General features: G+C 45.6%; 1 protein-coding gene across 1 annotated transcript in view; it reads left to right on the top strand.

The window, feature by feature from the left end:
- Window positions 1-13770, top strand: part of slc35f1 (solute carrier family 35 member F1) — a 104730-nt gene extending 90960 nt beyond the window's left edge. Inside the window, exons 7-8 of the mRNA XM_056294922.1 lie at window positions 10682-10836; window positions 13543-13770. Of these exons, the coding sequence (XP_056150897.1) occupies window positions 10682-10836; window positions 13543-13770 (383 nt within the window). The remainder of the gene's footprint in view (window positions 1-10681; window positions 10837-13542) is intronic.
- The last annotated feature ends 3902 nt before the right edge of the window (window positions 13771-17672 follow it).

The raw sequence follows: 17672 nt of genomic DNA, 5'->3' as shown, positions 1-17672 counted from the left end.
CACCAGGCACAGAAGTTATTAAGTTGCAAGTTATTAAAACTGGTTGAGGCAGAGCATATCCCGTCTTGTGCTTCTGAAGTGGGCTCCTCATGTTAGTTCTTGTTCTCTACCTCTTTTCTGACCAGGGTCTTAGGGAAAAATCAAGGCGTTACTCCCACAGTTTCACTGCACCACCTGTTTCTGCTCTCTCACTGCCATTGATAAGACTGACCTTGTCATAAGAAACTACATGATGTGCCGTGTTTCAAACAGTGCAGCTCAATGCAGAGACTCCACAATTAATATCGTCTGCCTCATGCCAGTCATCCACATCCTCTCCAGCCCCTTGGTTAGTAGTGGTTTAAGAAAATCATCAAAATCTTGACTTTTTATCCCCACATTTACACTGAAGATCAAAATATTGCACCATATAGAAAAGCCTTTAAAGGGAGATAGCTGGTTTGTTGTTGACCTCCTACCTGCCTTCTTTTGGTTTTTTTCATCCTCCAACTTGGGTATTCTCGTTTCTTTTCCTTGGAAATTCTTTTGCCGTGATTATTAACAGTCTTATTTAAGGACTGTACTCCATCAGGTCAATAGCATAGCAGCGCTCTTGTGGATAGTTTGGATAATTTGTAATTCTGCAGCTTCTGCTCTTGTTAAGTGAGCCCATTTCGCCTTTTTTGGTGCCATTTTTGTCTATTGTTCACTGAAGACAGGGTTTTTTAGCTCGCTGACTTAAAGAGACCAATTATCTTTTAAATAATGACTCTGCTGACATTCGTGCTCAGTGAAACTCGCTGCACAAGGGCTCATATTTAATGAGCTGACTAAGACCCTCTCCCGAAGCCATCTTTAGTATGTGTCCAACCGGAGGTCTCCTTGAAACAAATGTGTTTTAGAAATACCAATAGTTCATAGACTCTCAAAAATTCGTATATTAAGTGTTTAAAACACAAAGTCTGTTTTTAGAATGAATGCAATAGGTGTGTGATGGCAATCCTCCATGCTGGAAGTCGTCAAGACCCGCTGTGGTGCCAGGAAATGGCACAGCATTGGCCTCGGGCCTCTCCTGGTGGCCATCTTAGCATGCAGGGAGAAGAGTCCTATCTGTTATGCTTGGAATTCATGGCCTAGAAATTATTGAAGCCCTTAATGCCAGTTTTCCATGAATTTTAGATGCCAATCGAGTAAACCCCCCTCCCCCCAGAAGAGTTGTAACATGAATGGGATATAAGTTTGAGTCCCCCAGAAATGATAGCTTTGCTCATAAGTACTATTTGATGTAAAAAAAATAAATTAATTAGGCCTCTAAGGTATGTAATGGTGATTGCAAAAGCATATTTTGTTGTTGGGTGGAGCCACCGGGCAGAGCGCCCTCACCACGGTGCCATTGACAACTCTTTAGGTGCATCTTCTGTCAAACTTCAAAACCTATCATTTCAAGACTTCAGGAAAGCGTATCCAGTATGTATACACACTCACTGGCCACTTTATTAGGTACACCTTGCTAGTACCGGGTTGGACCCCCTTTTGCCTTCAGAACTGCCTTAATCCTTCGTGGCATAGATTCAACAAGGTACTGGAAACATTCCTCAGAGAGTTTGGTCCATATTGACATGATAGCCTCACGCAGTTGCTGCAGATTTGTCGGCTGCACATCCATGATGCGGATCTCCCGGTCCACCACATCCCAAAGGTGCTCTATTGGATTGAGATCTGGTGACTGTGGAGGCCATCTGAGTACAGTGAACTCATTGTCATGTTCAAGAAACCAGTCTGAGATGATTCGAGCTTTATGACATGGCGCGTTATCCTGCTGGAAGTAGCCATTAGAAGATGGGAACACTGTGGTCATAAAGGGATGGACATGGTCAGCAACAATACTCAGGTAGGCTGTGGCGTTGACACGATGCTCAATTGGTACTAAGGGGCCCAAAGTGTGCCAAGAAAATATCCCCCCACACCATTACACCACCACCACCAGCCTGAACCGTTGATACAAGGCAGGATGGATCCATGCTTTCATGTTGTTGACGCCAAATTCTGACCCTACCATCCGAATGTCGCAGCAGAAATCGAGACTCATCAGACCAGGCAACGTTTTTCCAATCTTCTATTGTCCAATTTTGGTGAGCCTGTGCGAATTGTAGCCTCAGTTTCCTGTTCTTAGCTGACAGGAGTGGCACCCGGTGTGGTCTTCTGCTGCTGTAGCCCATCTGCCTCAAGGTTCGACGTGTTGTGCATTCAGAGATGCTCTTCTGCATACCTCGGTTGTAATGAGTGGTTATTTGAGTTACTGTTGCCTTTCTATCAGCTCGAACCAGTCTGGCCATTCTCCTCTGACCTCTGGCATCAACAAGGCATTTTCGCCCACAGAACTGCCGCTCACTGGATATTTTCTCTTTTTCGGACCATTCTCTGTAAACCCTAGAGATGGTTGTGCGTGAAAATCCCAGTAGATCAGCAGTTTCTGAAATACTCAGACCAGCCCGTCTGGCACCAACAACCATGCCACGTTCAAAGTCACTTAAATCACCTTTCTTCCCCATTCTGATGCTCGGTTTGAGCCGCAGCAGATCGTCTTGACCATGTCTACATGCCTAAATGCATTGAGTTGCTGCCATGTGATTGGCTGATTATAAATTTGCGTTAACGAGCAGTTGGACAGGTGTGCCTAATAAAGTGGCCGGTGAGTGTATATATGATGAGAGCAGTCAAAAGCTTGTATGCTGACCATGTGAGGTACGGTCCTCATCTGCTGTTGTCCTCCCACACTCTCACAACTCCTTTTCCCTTCTCACTTAATTCAAACACTCACACATCCATCAGACGCTGTTGTGTCCGGTGGTGCCGCCATGTCCAAGCTCTTCATAACGAAGCCGTTGAGTGAAATAAAGCTCCTCATCCTCATTCTCCCCCTTGTCTTTATTATCAGCCCCCTTCCTTTTTACTGCCTCTGTGTCTCCTTTCGGCTGTCGACTTTCTCGGTCTCACCTTCTCAGAATGTGAGAGAGGAGAATCAATAGTGTCTTTACCCCACTCCTTGTCCTCTTTCACAACCCCACTGTCTTTCCATTTGTATTTCATCAGCTCTCCCATTCAGGTGAAAAAAACCATGTTCAGTGAGGACGATGTTGTCGACCTTGTCTGATAGATAGATCTGAGTTTCCCTTAGTGCCTCTGTCTGGACTTTACAGTGTGTGTGTGTGTGTGTGTGTGTGTGTGTGTGTGTGTGTGTGTGTGTGTGTGTGTGTGTGTTTTGGCCGCAAAACATTCAACTTGAGTGTCATATAGGGGTGTCATTTGATGAATAGTTGTTGGCCTTACCACAGTGCTAACGGCAATAGCTTTTCAGCCACAGTAAATTGTTGATGTCGGTGGCATTCATATTAATTTCTGGCACTTAGAGACTATTGATGGAGGGTTGACAAACATCGGTCTGTTCCACGAGACAAGGACATGTTGTTCTTTCGTTGTGGAGCAGATCAATGATAAAGACACTTGTCCTCGGGTTTGTACTTCATAAGCCAAATCAGAATAGACTGAAGAGCTTTACTGAAGTATTTGTAAGGCTGTCCATTACTGATTGTGATGCCCATGTACTATATACTATATGAGATGTTGTGTTTGTACCTTTAGCACATCTTTTTTTGGGGGGGGGATTTTTCCCCCCTTTCCTCCCCAGTTGTACTTAGCCAATTGAGCCACTCTTCCAAGCTGTCCCGGTCGCTGCTCCACCCCCTCTGCTGATCCGGGGAGGGCTGCAGACTACCACATGCCTCCTCCGATACATGTGGAGTCCCCAGCCGCTTCTTTTCACCTGACAGTGAAGAGTTTCACCGGAGGGATGTAGCGTTTGGGAGGATCACGCTACCCCCCTCCCCCCCGAACAGACGTCCTGACCGACCAGAGGAGGCGCTAGTGCAGCAACCAGGACACACACCCACACCCGGCTTCCCACCCACAGACATGGCCAATTGTGTCTGTAGGGACACCCGACCAAGCCGGGGGTAACACGGAGATTCAAACCGGCGATCCCCGTGTTAGTAAGCAACGGAGTAGACCGCTACACCACCCTCGGACTCCCTCGGCTCTCCATTTCTGATTGCGATGCTCCTGCACTATATACGTGAGATGTTGTGTTTGTACCTTTTGCACATCTGTTTGGTTCTTCTCTTTACAGCAGTGTCAGCGTTTGTGTCAATACAAAGTACATTTAATGTGGTAATAACTTGTCATTGCTCCATATATTACATTATATGCGATGCGTGTCAAGTCTGCCTATCTCTTGACAAACCGTAGAGGCTTAAAAATGATTTTATTATCCTGCCGAAGACAGCGAAGGTAAACAGGGATTTGTCTAAGTGTTATCAATGCGGACACACGGTAACACTACACAGTAATCACCTGCACAGTGTCACAGTAATTACCAACGCCTTGGGCTCAAGGACAAAATGACATCTCATTTCAGGAGTACGTATAAGGGACACTGAGACATGAAGTCAAAAAAAAAAAAGAAGCCATCCAGCTACACTCGCAGACGAAGCTGAATTAATGACCAGGCAAGGGCAACTGCCCCAAAAAAAGCCCCCAAATCTACCTTGTATCAACTGGTTTGTGATGATACGATATAATGCAATTTTTTTTGGGGGGGGGGCATCCCCCCCTTTTTTCTCCCCAATTATATCCAGCCAATTATCCCACTCTTCCGAGCCGTCCCAGTCGCTGCTCCACCCCCTTTGCCACGGGGGACGTAGCGCGTGGGAGGATCACGCTATTTCTGTCAGTTCCCCCTCCCCCTTGAACAGGCAGCCCGGCCGATCAGAGGAGGCGCTAGTGCAGCAACCAGGGCACATACCCACATCCAGCTTCCCACCCACAGACATGGCCAGTTGTGTCTGTAGGGACGCCCGACCAAGCCGGGGGTAACACGCGGATTCGAACCAGCGATCCCCGTGTTGGTAGGTAATGGAATAGACCGCCACATCACCTGGATGCCCTATTTAAGCACAATATTAACTAAAATGATAGGGGGCTTAAGAGGGACCAAGCATTACCTGGTCTTGAGGCCCACATTTTAGACATTTTTCCCCTGCTTATGTTCCCTGTTGCCCATGTTTTGACTCGGTTTTTGGAGTTAATGTATTGAAGAACAAATGATTGGTGTCAAATTAGATAACTCATATGCCCATGTAACATTACGTTATTAGTGCCGCCTAGTTAGTCGTATCATCATGTGTGCTGGGTTGATGTGACAGGTCCTGCTTTCCCTCATATGTTTGTTGATTGGCAACCCCAGGTTTTCTTCAGATATATGCTCCATTTACTCCAATATTAACTGAATTACTCCGCCACTTCTGTAAAATCCTGTAAGAGTGCCAGTGCTGCTGTTTCCTCTCATGCCTTTTTGGCAACCTCTCACCTTGCTATGTGTTTTCTGCACTCTATACGTAGCAGGTACATTGCTGGGTGGGTAGAGGTCCATAGTATATTGTTGCCTCAGGGCCCCATAGCAGGTTATCCCAGCCGTGCTTGAAGATCAACACAGAAATGTATTATTAAAAATCCAGTGTGTTCCTTACTGTAGCAGACATCATATGGGTTATAAAATGGCACTATAAAATAAATTCCAGACAAAACAAATTCCAATATTCGGTGTCTTCTAAGACGGCCTCCTCAGGACCTACCGACCAGCCATCTATAACCAACAAAAAGCATCTATCACCTGGTATAGGAGGCATCGTAGGCATTAAGAATGTGGAATCACGACTTGTATTCTTAGACATTACGAGACATTTAAAATGCTTGGAGGAATTTGTTTTTCAATTTTCCCCCCCCAAATTGTACCCGGCCAATTACCCCACTCTTCTGAGCCGTCCGGTCACGACTCCCCCCCACCCTCTGCTGATCCGGGGAGGGCTACAGACTACCACATGCCTCCTCCGATACATGTGGAGTCCCCAGCCGCTTCTTTTCACATGACAGTGAGGAGTTTCACCAGGGGGGACGTAGCACGTGGGAGAATCCCGCTATTCCCCCCAGTTCCCCCTCCCCCCTGAACAGGTGCCCCGACCAACCAGAGGGAGTGCTAGTACAACGACCAGGACACATAACCACATCCAGCTTCCCACCCGCAGACACGGCCAATTGTGTCTGCAGGGACGCCCAACCAAGCCGGAGGTAACGCGTGGATCCGAACCGGGGATCCCCATGCTGGTAGGCAACGGAATAGCCCGCCATGCTACCCGGATGCCCCCTTGGAGGAATTCTTTAGCATTAAACGTTCCACTTCATTCTTTCAAACTCATCAAATATTAGATCCAAAAGTCTTCTTTCAGTCGTCTAAGGCCATTCAAATCACCTCCCTAATGACCAAGAGGAAGAGCTAATATCAAGTGAATATCAAGCAAAAATCAGATATTATTTTTTATATTATTTTATTATAATATTTTTTGTCAGATGATTTCTGCTTTCTCTCATATTACCGAAAGACAAAAACAAAGGATACTACTAACATTATTTGAATGCACAAACTAATGACCATACAGTGACAGTTCGGACTCCAGACGTCTCTGCCGGCCATGTTTTGACAGAACCTGCTAATAGCTTTCAGCCACAACAAACTGTTGATCGATATTTCCCTTTAAATTGTCAGGCTGGGCAGATCAGGGATAAATCAGCCTGATTATCCTCTTGTGTGATCCAAGTATGACAGAAGACCCATCTTCAGTATTCAGATCTTATAAAGAGTGCTCTTTTTTACAAAATAAAAATCCTGACAATCGTTCAAAATCTACAAGGCAGATAACATGAATGTGTCTCGGTGTTACCGAATTTTAGGACTCCCCACAGAATCTGTCTTCCCTTGGTGTGAATGCATTATGGTTAGGGTTGGGTGTGGGGGGGAGGGGGGTTAGCGGTTAAGGTTAGCCTAACCTAACCTCACACCAAGGGGAGTGAGATCCTATGGGGGAGGCGGAAAATTCTATAACACCGGTTCTCCAGTTTTTTGCTGCCTGATAGTCGACCAGAGAGCTACACAAATCACGCACCCCCGGCGTTTGAATTGACTTTCCCATTTTGGGGCTCAACCCAACAATCCACATAAAAACGAATGTCACCGTGTCCCTGTTGTGTTGTCCACCGGCTCATTTGACAGCATCCACTAAAGTACTTGCTGACAGAGAAAAAGGTAAATTGGGCAAAGGGGCCTTTTGATGGACCGTTCCTACCTTTCCCTGTGACCATCAACCCACAATGGTCGCGTCTTTAGTTTTGCTGTTTATGAAGCTTTTAAAGCAAATGTTTTTTCCACACAGAGGATGCTGAGATTTTTCTCTCTGTTTCTCATTTACTGACAGTGATAGCATCTCAGACATTAAATCTTTCAGGCGAATGCACGAAAGTGTTTTGTAGGGGTTATACAGCAGGGCAAGGTTTAATTCCTTACATTTTGTGTTTTGTTGAAAGACGCCAGCGGTTGCACTTGAAGAAAAAAATCCTCTGGAAGACTTTTCCTATTTGTGAAACTTTTAGTTGCAACTGTAGAAATAGATGCCAATTATTCTCTTATTTCTTTACTTACCAGAGGTCCACACAGTCTCTTATTGACATGCTCAGATACCCTATTCTGCTTGAGTACTTGGATATGGTGCGTGTGTTGTGTTTCCTATGTTGAGTATCTCACAAGGTCAAATCCCCTGCATGTGTGAACAGGATTGACTCACAATAAGAACTTGAACTTGAAAACAGTTTCACTACTTAAAAGTTTTTGACGTTTAAGAAGGAAATTCATAATGAAAATAATAATGGATTACATTTATATAGCGCTTTATCTAGACAGCCAAAGCACTTCACAGTGAAGGGGGTAACTCACCTCAACCACCACCAATGTGTAGCATCCACCTGGGTGATGCACGGCAGCCATTTTGCACCAGAACACTCACCACACATCAGCCTGAGGAGGAGAGGGAGGAATAATTGAGCCAATTACACGGGGGGGGGGGTGATTAGGTGGCCAGATGAGAACCAGGTTGGGAATTTTGCCAGGACACCAGGGAACCCTCTGCTCTTTGTGATAAGTGCCATGGGATCTTAAAGGACCACAGTGAGTCAGGACCTCAGTTTAACGTCTCATCTGAAGGACAGCATCTCCTACAGCACAGTGTCCCCATCACTGCACTGGGATTTTTGTGGGTTCGGACCAGAGGGAAGACTGCCCCCTACTGGCCCACCAACATCACCTCAGTTTTCCCAGGAGGTCTCCCATCCAAGTACTAGCCAAGCCCACACCTGCTCAGCTTCTGTCATTCAGAGCCAGGTTACCTGCTGGTGTGGCTGCTGGCGTATCCCTTGTATGAGTATTATCTACAGGTCAAGTCAATTTTATTTGTATAGCCCAATATCACAAATTACAAATTTGCCTCAAGGGGCTTTACAGCAGCAAACATCCTGTCCTTAGACCCCCGCATTGGATAAGGAACAACTCCCTAAAAAAAAAACCCTTTAACAGGGAGAAAAAAATAGGAAGAAACAGGTCTCTACCTTTATTTGTTTTAAAGATTGTAGCGTGAATCCAGCCTCTTACATCCATTCATTTTAATATTGTCCATCAACCAATGAAGGATAATGTTCCTCGCTGTTCAGATTTACGTGTGTGAATGCTGATGCCTGTTCTTCAGCGATGTCAACGACAACAACAAATGAAAATTGAGAAGACGAGCACGCTCAAATAGAAAGTTAGTGGACACTCAGCACTACATATGCCTACATATGCCATTTTCATACACCTTCAGTAGATATCATCTTGCGTGTGTGTGTGTGTGTGTGTGTGTGTGTGTATATATATATATATATACATACATACATATCAGTACAGATGCATCTGTATTGATATTCCACTCATTAGTTGAGCACTTATATATATATAGTAGATATCATCTGTTTTAGCTGTCAGAAATCTGGTTTGTGGGTCATTTATAGAGATGCACTGTATCGGATATCGGGCCTACACTGAGCTAAAATGGATTATTTATATCATGGTTTTTACCCAACACTAAAATCTGATACCAAAAGCTATGAGTAAGCTGTGAGTTACTGCTTTTTTTTCTTTTTTTTTTGGCACATGGATTCAAAGATTCAAAGCCTGTATTTCTCTAATAATGGAAAAAAACTGATTCTGTTGCAGTTGTGCCCACTAACCCCAAACTAATAATCTAAATCTGCCCTGTTCAGCAAAAATAAAGGATCAGATTTGTACTTAAAGATTCGTACTCTGAATTGGTACCGACAGTGAAAAAGTTCCATCAGTGCAAACACTCTGTTGTTTATTTAAATCCCTACCTTTCAGCAACCTCTGCTGATATTTACTAGTCATATCATACTTCAGGAAAGCCAACATATTAACCATAACCCCTTTAGCCCTGGTGAGATGAAGTGGCTTTTTGTTTAAAGCAGTTGGATGAAAGCTTTTGTCAGGATGAAGGCTGCGTCCGCCGGTGATGCTGGTGTACAAGTTAAATGATGAAGAAGTGTCTGTTTTGGTGACTTGATAACAGGCAGCAAGCTCTCACCTACGCTCTGAAAGCATCCAACACCTTTCAAGCACAGCAACATCAGCATCAAATCCTGGAAACGGATCACCAACACAACGCCCCCATGCTGCCACACAAGGAACAACAACCTCCCTCCGAGCATCATATAAAGACAGTTCCTCCAGTCTGTCCATCCATCCATTACCCAAACTGCTTATCCTTACCCAGGGTCGCGGGATGCTGGAGCCTATCCCAGCAGTCATTGGGCGGCAGGCGGGGAGGCACCCTGGACAGGCTGCCAGGCCATCACAGGGCAACACATTCACACCCAGGGACAATTTAGTGTGGCCGATTCACCTGACCTACATGTCTTTGGACTGTGGGAGGAAACCGGAGCACCCGGAGGAAACCCACACAGACATGGGGAGAACATGCAAACTCCACACACAGGACAACCTGGGATGACCCCCAAGGCTGAGTTACCCTGGGGCTCGAACCCAGGACCTTGTTGCTGTGAGGCGACCGCGCTAGCCACTACACCACCGTGCGACCTCCAGTCTACCAAATCCAATTTCTCTCGCTCTTTCACTCATCCACAAAAACACTCAATAAACCTTTACCCGAGGCTCTCAGAAGAAAAGCTGTCATCCACTGTTGTGTATAGTGCCTACCTGTTTGTCATTGTGTGAATGTAAAGCCCTCTAAGACTGCAACTGTGGGCTTTGTTCGGGCTGTACAAAACACAAAAAAAGATAATAGGTGACTTCACACCCTCGTAAGAGCCTGCACAAGTTCTCATTCCTCATCCACGCTGTGTTGTCCATGTGCTGCTCAGGTTACGTGTTGAATCTTCGAACCAGCCGCGCTGATTAAAAGTACACGAGTTTATACGCTGAAGAAAGACGAAGAGAAACTCTACAGAGTACAAGTACAAGACACGTGTCAAGTAAACAAAATGAGACAAGCCAGAAATAACCATTTTAATCGTCGTGAAACACCCTGCACTGAACGGAAAAGTACAGAAACACTTAATAGATATGTGTAGTTATGTACAATTTGCGTCCACAGTAGCCTTTGAGCCTGGATAGCGTCCCGCTGACAATCCTAAGTAATGTGCACAAACAACATGCACACACTCATGTTGTTCTGACCTTTGTGTTTTGCAGGTCTCCTGTACATCGGCTTCAGTGCGTGTATGTTTGGCCTATACAGCTTTATGCCCGTGGTGATCAAGAGAACCAGCGTCACCTCGGTCAACCTGTCCCTGCTCACAGCAGACCTGTACAGCCTCTTCTGTGGCCTCTTCCTCTTTAACTACAAGGTAAACAATCTCACACACACACACACACACACACACACACACACACACACATACTCGCAGATCTATACTTGTGGGGCCCCCTGATTGATTACATTCATTTCCTAGCCCTTAACCCTAACCACGCGAGCTACATGCCTAATCCTAACCCTTACCCTAACCCTAATCCTAACCCTTACCCTAACCCTAATCCTAACCCTTACCCTAACCCTAATCCTAACCCTTACCCTAACCCTAATTCTAACCTTAACCCTAAACCCAAGTCCTAACCCTAAAATACACCCTTTTACTTGAGGGGCCCCATAAGAAGACCCCACAAGGTAGGTGGTTTCTGGTTTTTCTATCTTAATGGGGACATTTGGTCTCCATTAGGATAGTTAAACAAGGTGTACACACACACACACACACACACACCTGCATGGAGCCCATGTGAACGTGTTTACCAGCTAGGGACTCCTGCACCTCACCCATGCACGTACACATACCTGCATGGCTGTACAGAGTCAACGCCTTATTTAGGATTGCAATGAATACCCCCTCCCCCTCGTCCCCCTCTTCCCGCTCGCATCACACACACACACAAACACACACACACACACACACACACAGACACCTGCATGGACATGAAGCCCATGTGAATTTGTTTACCAGCAAGGAACTCCTACACCTCACCCATGCACGTACGCACACCTGCATAGATGTGTACACACACACACACACACACACACACACACACACACACACGGTCCTGCTTTATGTCTCTCATTCTCGCTCTTTCACCTCCTTTCTCTTTAACTCCCTCACTTTTTGTTAGCCACAAGATTCAAGGTGTGTTCTGTAGGTGTTGCAGAAGTGTGTGCGTGCTTTTCTTTGACCTCAAAGTTTCTATAAGAAAAATGGAGGGATGAGTATTTCTCATTCTGCAATTCATAATCCAGATGTATTGGGCTTCAGTTGTTAATGTAGACCGGCCAAAACCTAGGCCAAAGAATGGACCCCCCGCATGACACTGCATTTTATCACTGATCAAGGCCAGTCTTCTCAAATTGTGTGGCACTGAGGGTCATGGGTATAAAGATGTTCAATTCCACCAAGCTCAACACCAGGCGATTTCCCTGGCCCTTCTCCCTGGTCAAACGTGGTCTAACTGTACGCACATAAGGCTCGATGGCACGGGGTTCAAGACCATTGACCTAAGTGATGTCAATCCATTCTCAGCTACAAATAGTGTGTCAAAAATGTAGCTGTTTCAGCATCCCTACAGACACAATTGGCCGTGTCTGCGGGTGTGAAGCCAGATGTGAATATGTGTCCTAGTCGCTGCACTAGCGCCTCCTCTGGTCGGTCGGGGCGCCTGTTCATGGGGAGGGGGAACTGGGGGGAATAGCGTGATCCTCCCACGCTCTACGTCCCCCTGGTGAAACTCCTCACTGTCAGGTGAAAAGAAGCGGCTGGCGACTCCACATGTATCGGAGGAGGCATGCGGTAGTCTGCAGCCCTCCCCAGACTGGCAGAGGGGGTGGAGCAGTGATTGGGATGGCTCAGAAGAGTGGGGTAATTGGATGGGTACAATTGGGGAGAAAAAGAGGGAAAAAATAATAATAATAATTTTAAAAAAAAACCCATTCCTAATCCTAATTGTAATACTAATGCTAATACTGCCTACGCCTGTTATGTGGGCTGATGATCTTTGAGGTGCAGTAGGTTGCACAAAGGTTTACAAAAAGCTGTCCTTCTCAATGATGTGGTGAGAAATCAAGCTGTGTACTATGGCGCTTTAATCTTTGAAGTATTTGCCTTTAAGCATGCTGTGACCACATATACCTTACTTTATTTGCATTACTTCAAGTGTGCATCTTGCTTGTAACTTTGTATCCCTGCACGTAACTCAAGGGCTGTAATCAGAAGAGTGGGGTGCTGCATAAACACCGAAATGAGCCCGACCGTGCAGAACTTAAATCAAGGTCAGACTTTGGCCTCATAACAGTACTTGTGGGGGAAACATTATTACTAAAAAGCACATCTAGCAAAAGTGTTAAGAAGTGTTTAACAGATGACACCAGATCCTGCAACCTTGTGCTCCTGAGTGAGGGCGTTTCACAAACTTAGTGCCTCGATGGCAGGATGGAAAGTACTGTGTGTCTCTGTGATAGAGGAGCGACTCTTATATTGCCAGGAGCTTATCCACTTGTTTAGCCTCTTTCACCACTGAGGGGTTCAGAGCCTTATGAGATTGGCCCGCCACTTCAGCACTAGTCCCCCCGGGTCAACCACCATATCATGATGGATAGATGATGGAATGAAACTATGGGGGGGGGGGGGGGTGAGAGAAGTATCAGATTGTTATTATGTAGGTTGTGGAGTATGGTTCTCCCCAAGTGCTGACTGTTGTTCAAACCAATGGAAAGTAAATCACTCACTCCTCACTCATTCAATCAGTCAGTCTATTTAAACAAAGACCGAAAACATCTGGCCAAGCAGGTCTTCTCAGTAGGTAGTTGCTGGGTTTATCTGGGGTTTGTGATTCTGCCACCTTTGGGACATGAATCCAGTTCTTTTTTGGATTGAATCAAACCCCTATTTCTGGAACTCCAAACCCTGTTCTGTTTAGGCGGGACTCAAACCCCCTGACATCGGCTTTTGAATGAATGGGGGTGGGGGGGGGACTACTCGAGGTTCTTGTGTTGAGTACTTTTCTTTCTGTTGCAGTTTTCTGGTCTCTACCTATTGTCATTCTTCATCATTGTGCTGGGCCTGGTGCTGTACTCCTCTTCCTCAACCTATGTGGCCCAAGACCCGCGTGTCTACAAGCAGTTCAGGAATGCGGGCAGCCACCCTGTCAGCGACACGCCGCACCTCGGCTCGCTGGAGCCCTCGGTGACCTACACCAGCCTGGGGCAGGAGATAGAAGAAGAGCCACGCGTGCAAGTAGCCTGAGACTACTGGCAGGAGAGCCTGTCAATCAACCTGACTGAGCCAATCACCAGTCAGCTGCCACCCCTTGTTTGAAACCCATAGCTGAGTACACAGATTATGTGTTGGGTGCACCTGGTTTGATGCCCAGGGCATATTGATTGACTGAGCTAATGGGTTAGGGTTTTTCCATTTTATGCCCAATTTTGATTTTAGGTAGGAGGGGCTCCACTGACCGGGTAACTTGGGGTAAGGCACATTGAATGCACCCAAATTCATGCTAAATGAATGACAAAGATGTAAATGAAATACGTAGCAAAGCAAATTAAAAAGTACACTGTGAACAAAGACTGTATAGATAGCAGTGATCCTGTAAAGTATGACTTTAAAAAGTTGTTCATGTACAAAGAATACTGTCATTGTGATTTTATTTCATCTCCTGTTTTGCTGTACATTTTACACGTCTAAAGTATTTTTGTGCTTAATAACCGTGTACATGCTAAGATTGTGACTATGCCATTTCTTTAAACAAGACCTCAGTACATTTTTGGTAACAGTATGATGGCACTCTCAATCACAACGTTTTTTATTGCTCATTTATATCCTCCATTTTCAAGGTCAGTTTTAAATCTGAAGGTAAATTCAGCAGTTAGGTCAAGTAACTCGCAGACCCAAGAGTCAACACCTTATTTAGGATTGCAACGCAAATACCCCTCGTCCTTCTCCTTCCGCATGCACGCACGCATGCACACACGCATGCACACACATACACAAAACCTGCATATTCTCCTTTATAAACCTCTGAACTTCTAAACACATACCCTGAAAAAACTACTGTATAAACGTTGCTATTTCTACACTCCTGCAAATAATATTGAAAAGACTATTGGACAACAGTCATGGGCAATAAGTTTTATCTTGCTGTTTTATTCGTCCATAGATACAGCTTTACATCCGTTTCCATCACACTATTGTGTTGAAGGCCAAATCCTTTGCTGTTTTACTTGGATTTGCAGGGTGGACGCTACAAAGACAATGAATGGACTGGGACTTCTATTGTACATTTGGTCTGGTTGTTTGTATACGATAATAGAGAGAAGCTGATTGTACAACTGTAATGGTTATGGTCATTATGCTGTTGGATAATATTAATAATACTTGTAGTGTTATGACTCATTGAGAAGCCGCCACTTGGAGTGTGTTTCTTGTGGATAACTTTTCCCCTCTGTCCCACGATTTGATTTTCCTGCCTGGATACTATCCACAGCACACTGAAAATGAAATCATTTGGAATTGAATTTGTTCTTCAGTGTATTATCCAACTCTTCTCTCTGGCTTTTTGTATACTGTTTGATTTAGTGTTTTGATGCTTTATCCATCGAAATTGTTACCTATGGTTAAAATAAAGCATCTTTGTCTGAAAGTGGAGAGTTTGTGACACATCACACTTCTGCCATTTACTCATTAACACTTAAACAAAAGTCTTCACAATGTTTTAAAGCGACATTGTGCAATTGTATTTTAGTTTTTAGAAATCCACGAAAATCTGGAGTGTGCACAACCACCTGAGACCTGGCGCTTCAACACACTACTTGATTCCACTGGCACCTCCAATGGTCCGGCGCAACACGCATGAGCAGTGTTGTTGCAGTATCGGCGAACTAGACGCCGCAAAGCAGACTTCTCCACAAACCTGGCCGACGTACTTCCGCTTCGTCATAGAAGGGTGAAGATCAGTTCTCTCCATAGCTCGCGATGTTAAAATAAAAAAGCGACTGATATATCGTCATGTTTCTACTGTGTGAAGACTGCGCATCTTCTAAAAAGTGATTTGATCTAAGGTCACAAAATGCTAACTCGCTAATCAATTGTAACCGGTTATTTTCTTGCCCGGTGCGGGATTCGATACGACGTGTAATGCACCACAAGGCGACATCGCTAACCGCTCGGCTAAAGGGTTAGGCCCGTTAGTTAGAGGCTAACGTGTCTTATTAGTAGTTTACACAAGGCTAACGGTAATCTCAGGTCTTAGCATTTTGAGCCTCGATCAAATCGCTTTAGAGTCGCGCAGTCGTCATACATAACAGGAGCATAAAGATGAACAACGATCTTCGGACCAAACGGATTGACTATATACATGCGGTCGTTTCCCCGCTGACTATTCTGCGCTCTGCATCCAGGAGAGGCGGCCCTCACATCTCCCCCTTCTCCCCCTCGCCGTTCTTGTTGACCCGTTGTTGAACCCTGTCACGACGAAGCGGAAGTAAGTCGGCCATATTTGTGGAAAAAGGTCTGCCGCTGTTACGTTGTCATGGGTGGACCGGGGCCGAACTAGCCAATCAAAGAGCTTGTTCTTTGTTCTCAGTTGGTTAGCGAAGACGTTTAGCTATTCGTCTGAATTCCTCTCTTCTAATGCGAGGAGGGGACATGTTCATGCTTCTCGGGTGAATGGGTGTCATTCTGTTTCTTATCAGCAATCAATGCGCCTGTTTGCTGGCACTCCTTGTGTGCTTGTCGTGCGGAAGTATAATAAAACGTCGTTTTGTTGTGTTGTTTTTTTTGTTTTGTGGCTGACGCTGTGTTGCCCACTGTGCAACATTGGTTATTTTCATATATGAGTCTCAGCGTCTTTGGCGAGTAATCTTCTCAAAGCATGTGATTGGCCAAAGCTTGTAGCCCCACCCAGTAATTTCTAGGTCCACCAGTCCGAAGTGTTAAACCACGTGCCGCTGACCTGCGCGCGGATGGCCGGGGTCACGCGCTGCTGGAACGGTTCTCCCTCATATCCGCCCCCCCCCCCCGGACGCGGAGGAGCAAGATGGAGGGAGGCCTGTGGAGTACAAGAGAGGGAGCTCCGGTACCGGATCACTGGGGCTGAGTGCGGAAGTCCTTGGCGTCATTTCCGTCGACTTGACGCTGCCTCTGAGAGTCGGGGCCACGTGTTGCACCCCGTTCCGAGTCGGTTCCTGCAACACGCTGGGGAAGGACGCTTCCAGGTAGGTCTTCGTCTTTGTGTGCGTTGGTGCGTTTCCATCAGCGAACACAAACTGTTGTTAAAAATTGAGCGATTGTTGAAGAGGTCGTGCAAAGTCTTTTTTTGGGGGGAGGGGGGTTGCGTGCAGTGTGGAGTCACACTGCTGTTTAGGTCGTTTAGACTAATATAAAATGAGTTACTTCAGACAATGAGACGAGACATGATCTGTTGTCCAGCTTTCAGTTTTCCTTCCAAACCACCGTCAGGAGAAAAGTAGAGCTGTTAAAACAGCGCCTGGCCTGTAGACTGCACACCTACCAGGTGTGTTAACTAATCAAACCAAAACTACACTGTGGTTGGGAGTAATGTGAAGTGGGCGATTTGTAGTAAATGGGTTAATGCAGAAACACCGGGATGGTCCTTTTAACGAGTCAGCGAGGGAAAGGGGGAGACTGTATCCGAGTTTCCTCTTCCCACTAAATTAACAATTAATAGGGTCATTCTGAATAATTTGCAGGCTTATTTTTCTCATGGCTATGCTGAATATGGAGCTGCCAGGGAAGAGGAGAAGAGGAAGGCCAAAGAGGGGGGTTATGGATGTGGTGAGAGAGGACATGCAGGTGGCTGGTGTGACAGAGGAAGAGATGGAAACGGATGGTCCGCAGTGGCGACCCCTAACGGGAACTACGGACTGTAGTAGTAGTAGTAGAGTTTTCTCTTGGCTATGGTTTTGTGTTCACTATCTGAAAACTGGAGAACCGATCATGTCTCATTATTCTGGAGTAACAACTCCAGTGGTATTCAATCATGTAGGCCATCATGGAGAGCCATGTGTATGCAGGTTCTTCCAACCCAACAACACACCAACTCACTCACTGAATAGTCCTCTGCTGTCTGGTTGAAGGTGTGTTAATCAGTGAAATCAGATTGTGTAGTGTTGGGTTTGAAAGAA

Source organism: Lampris incognitus, chromosome 15 (assembly GCF_029633865.1).
Source record: "Lampris incognitus isolate fLamInc1 chromosome 15, fLamInc1.hap2, whole genome shotgun sequence".
NCBI lineage: Eukaryota > Metazoa > Chordata > Actinopteri > Lampriformes > Lampridae > Lampris > Lampris incognitus.
Note: the sequence above shows the minus strand (reverse complement) of the source record. Positions and strands in the feature narration are given on the sequence as shown.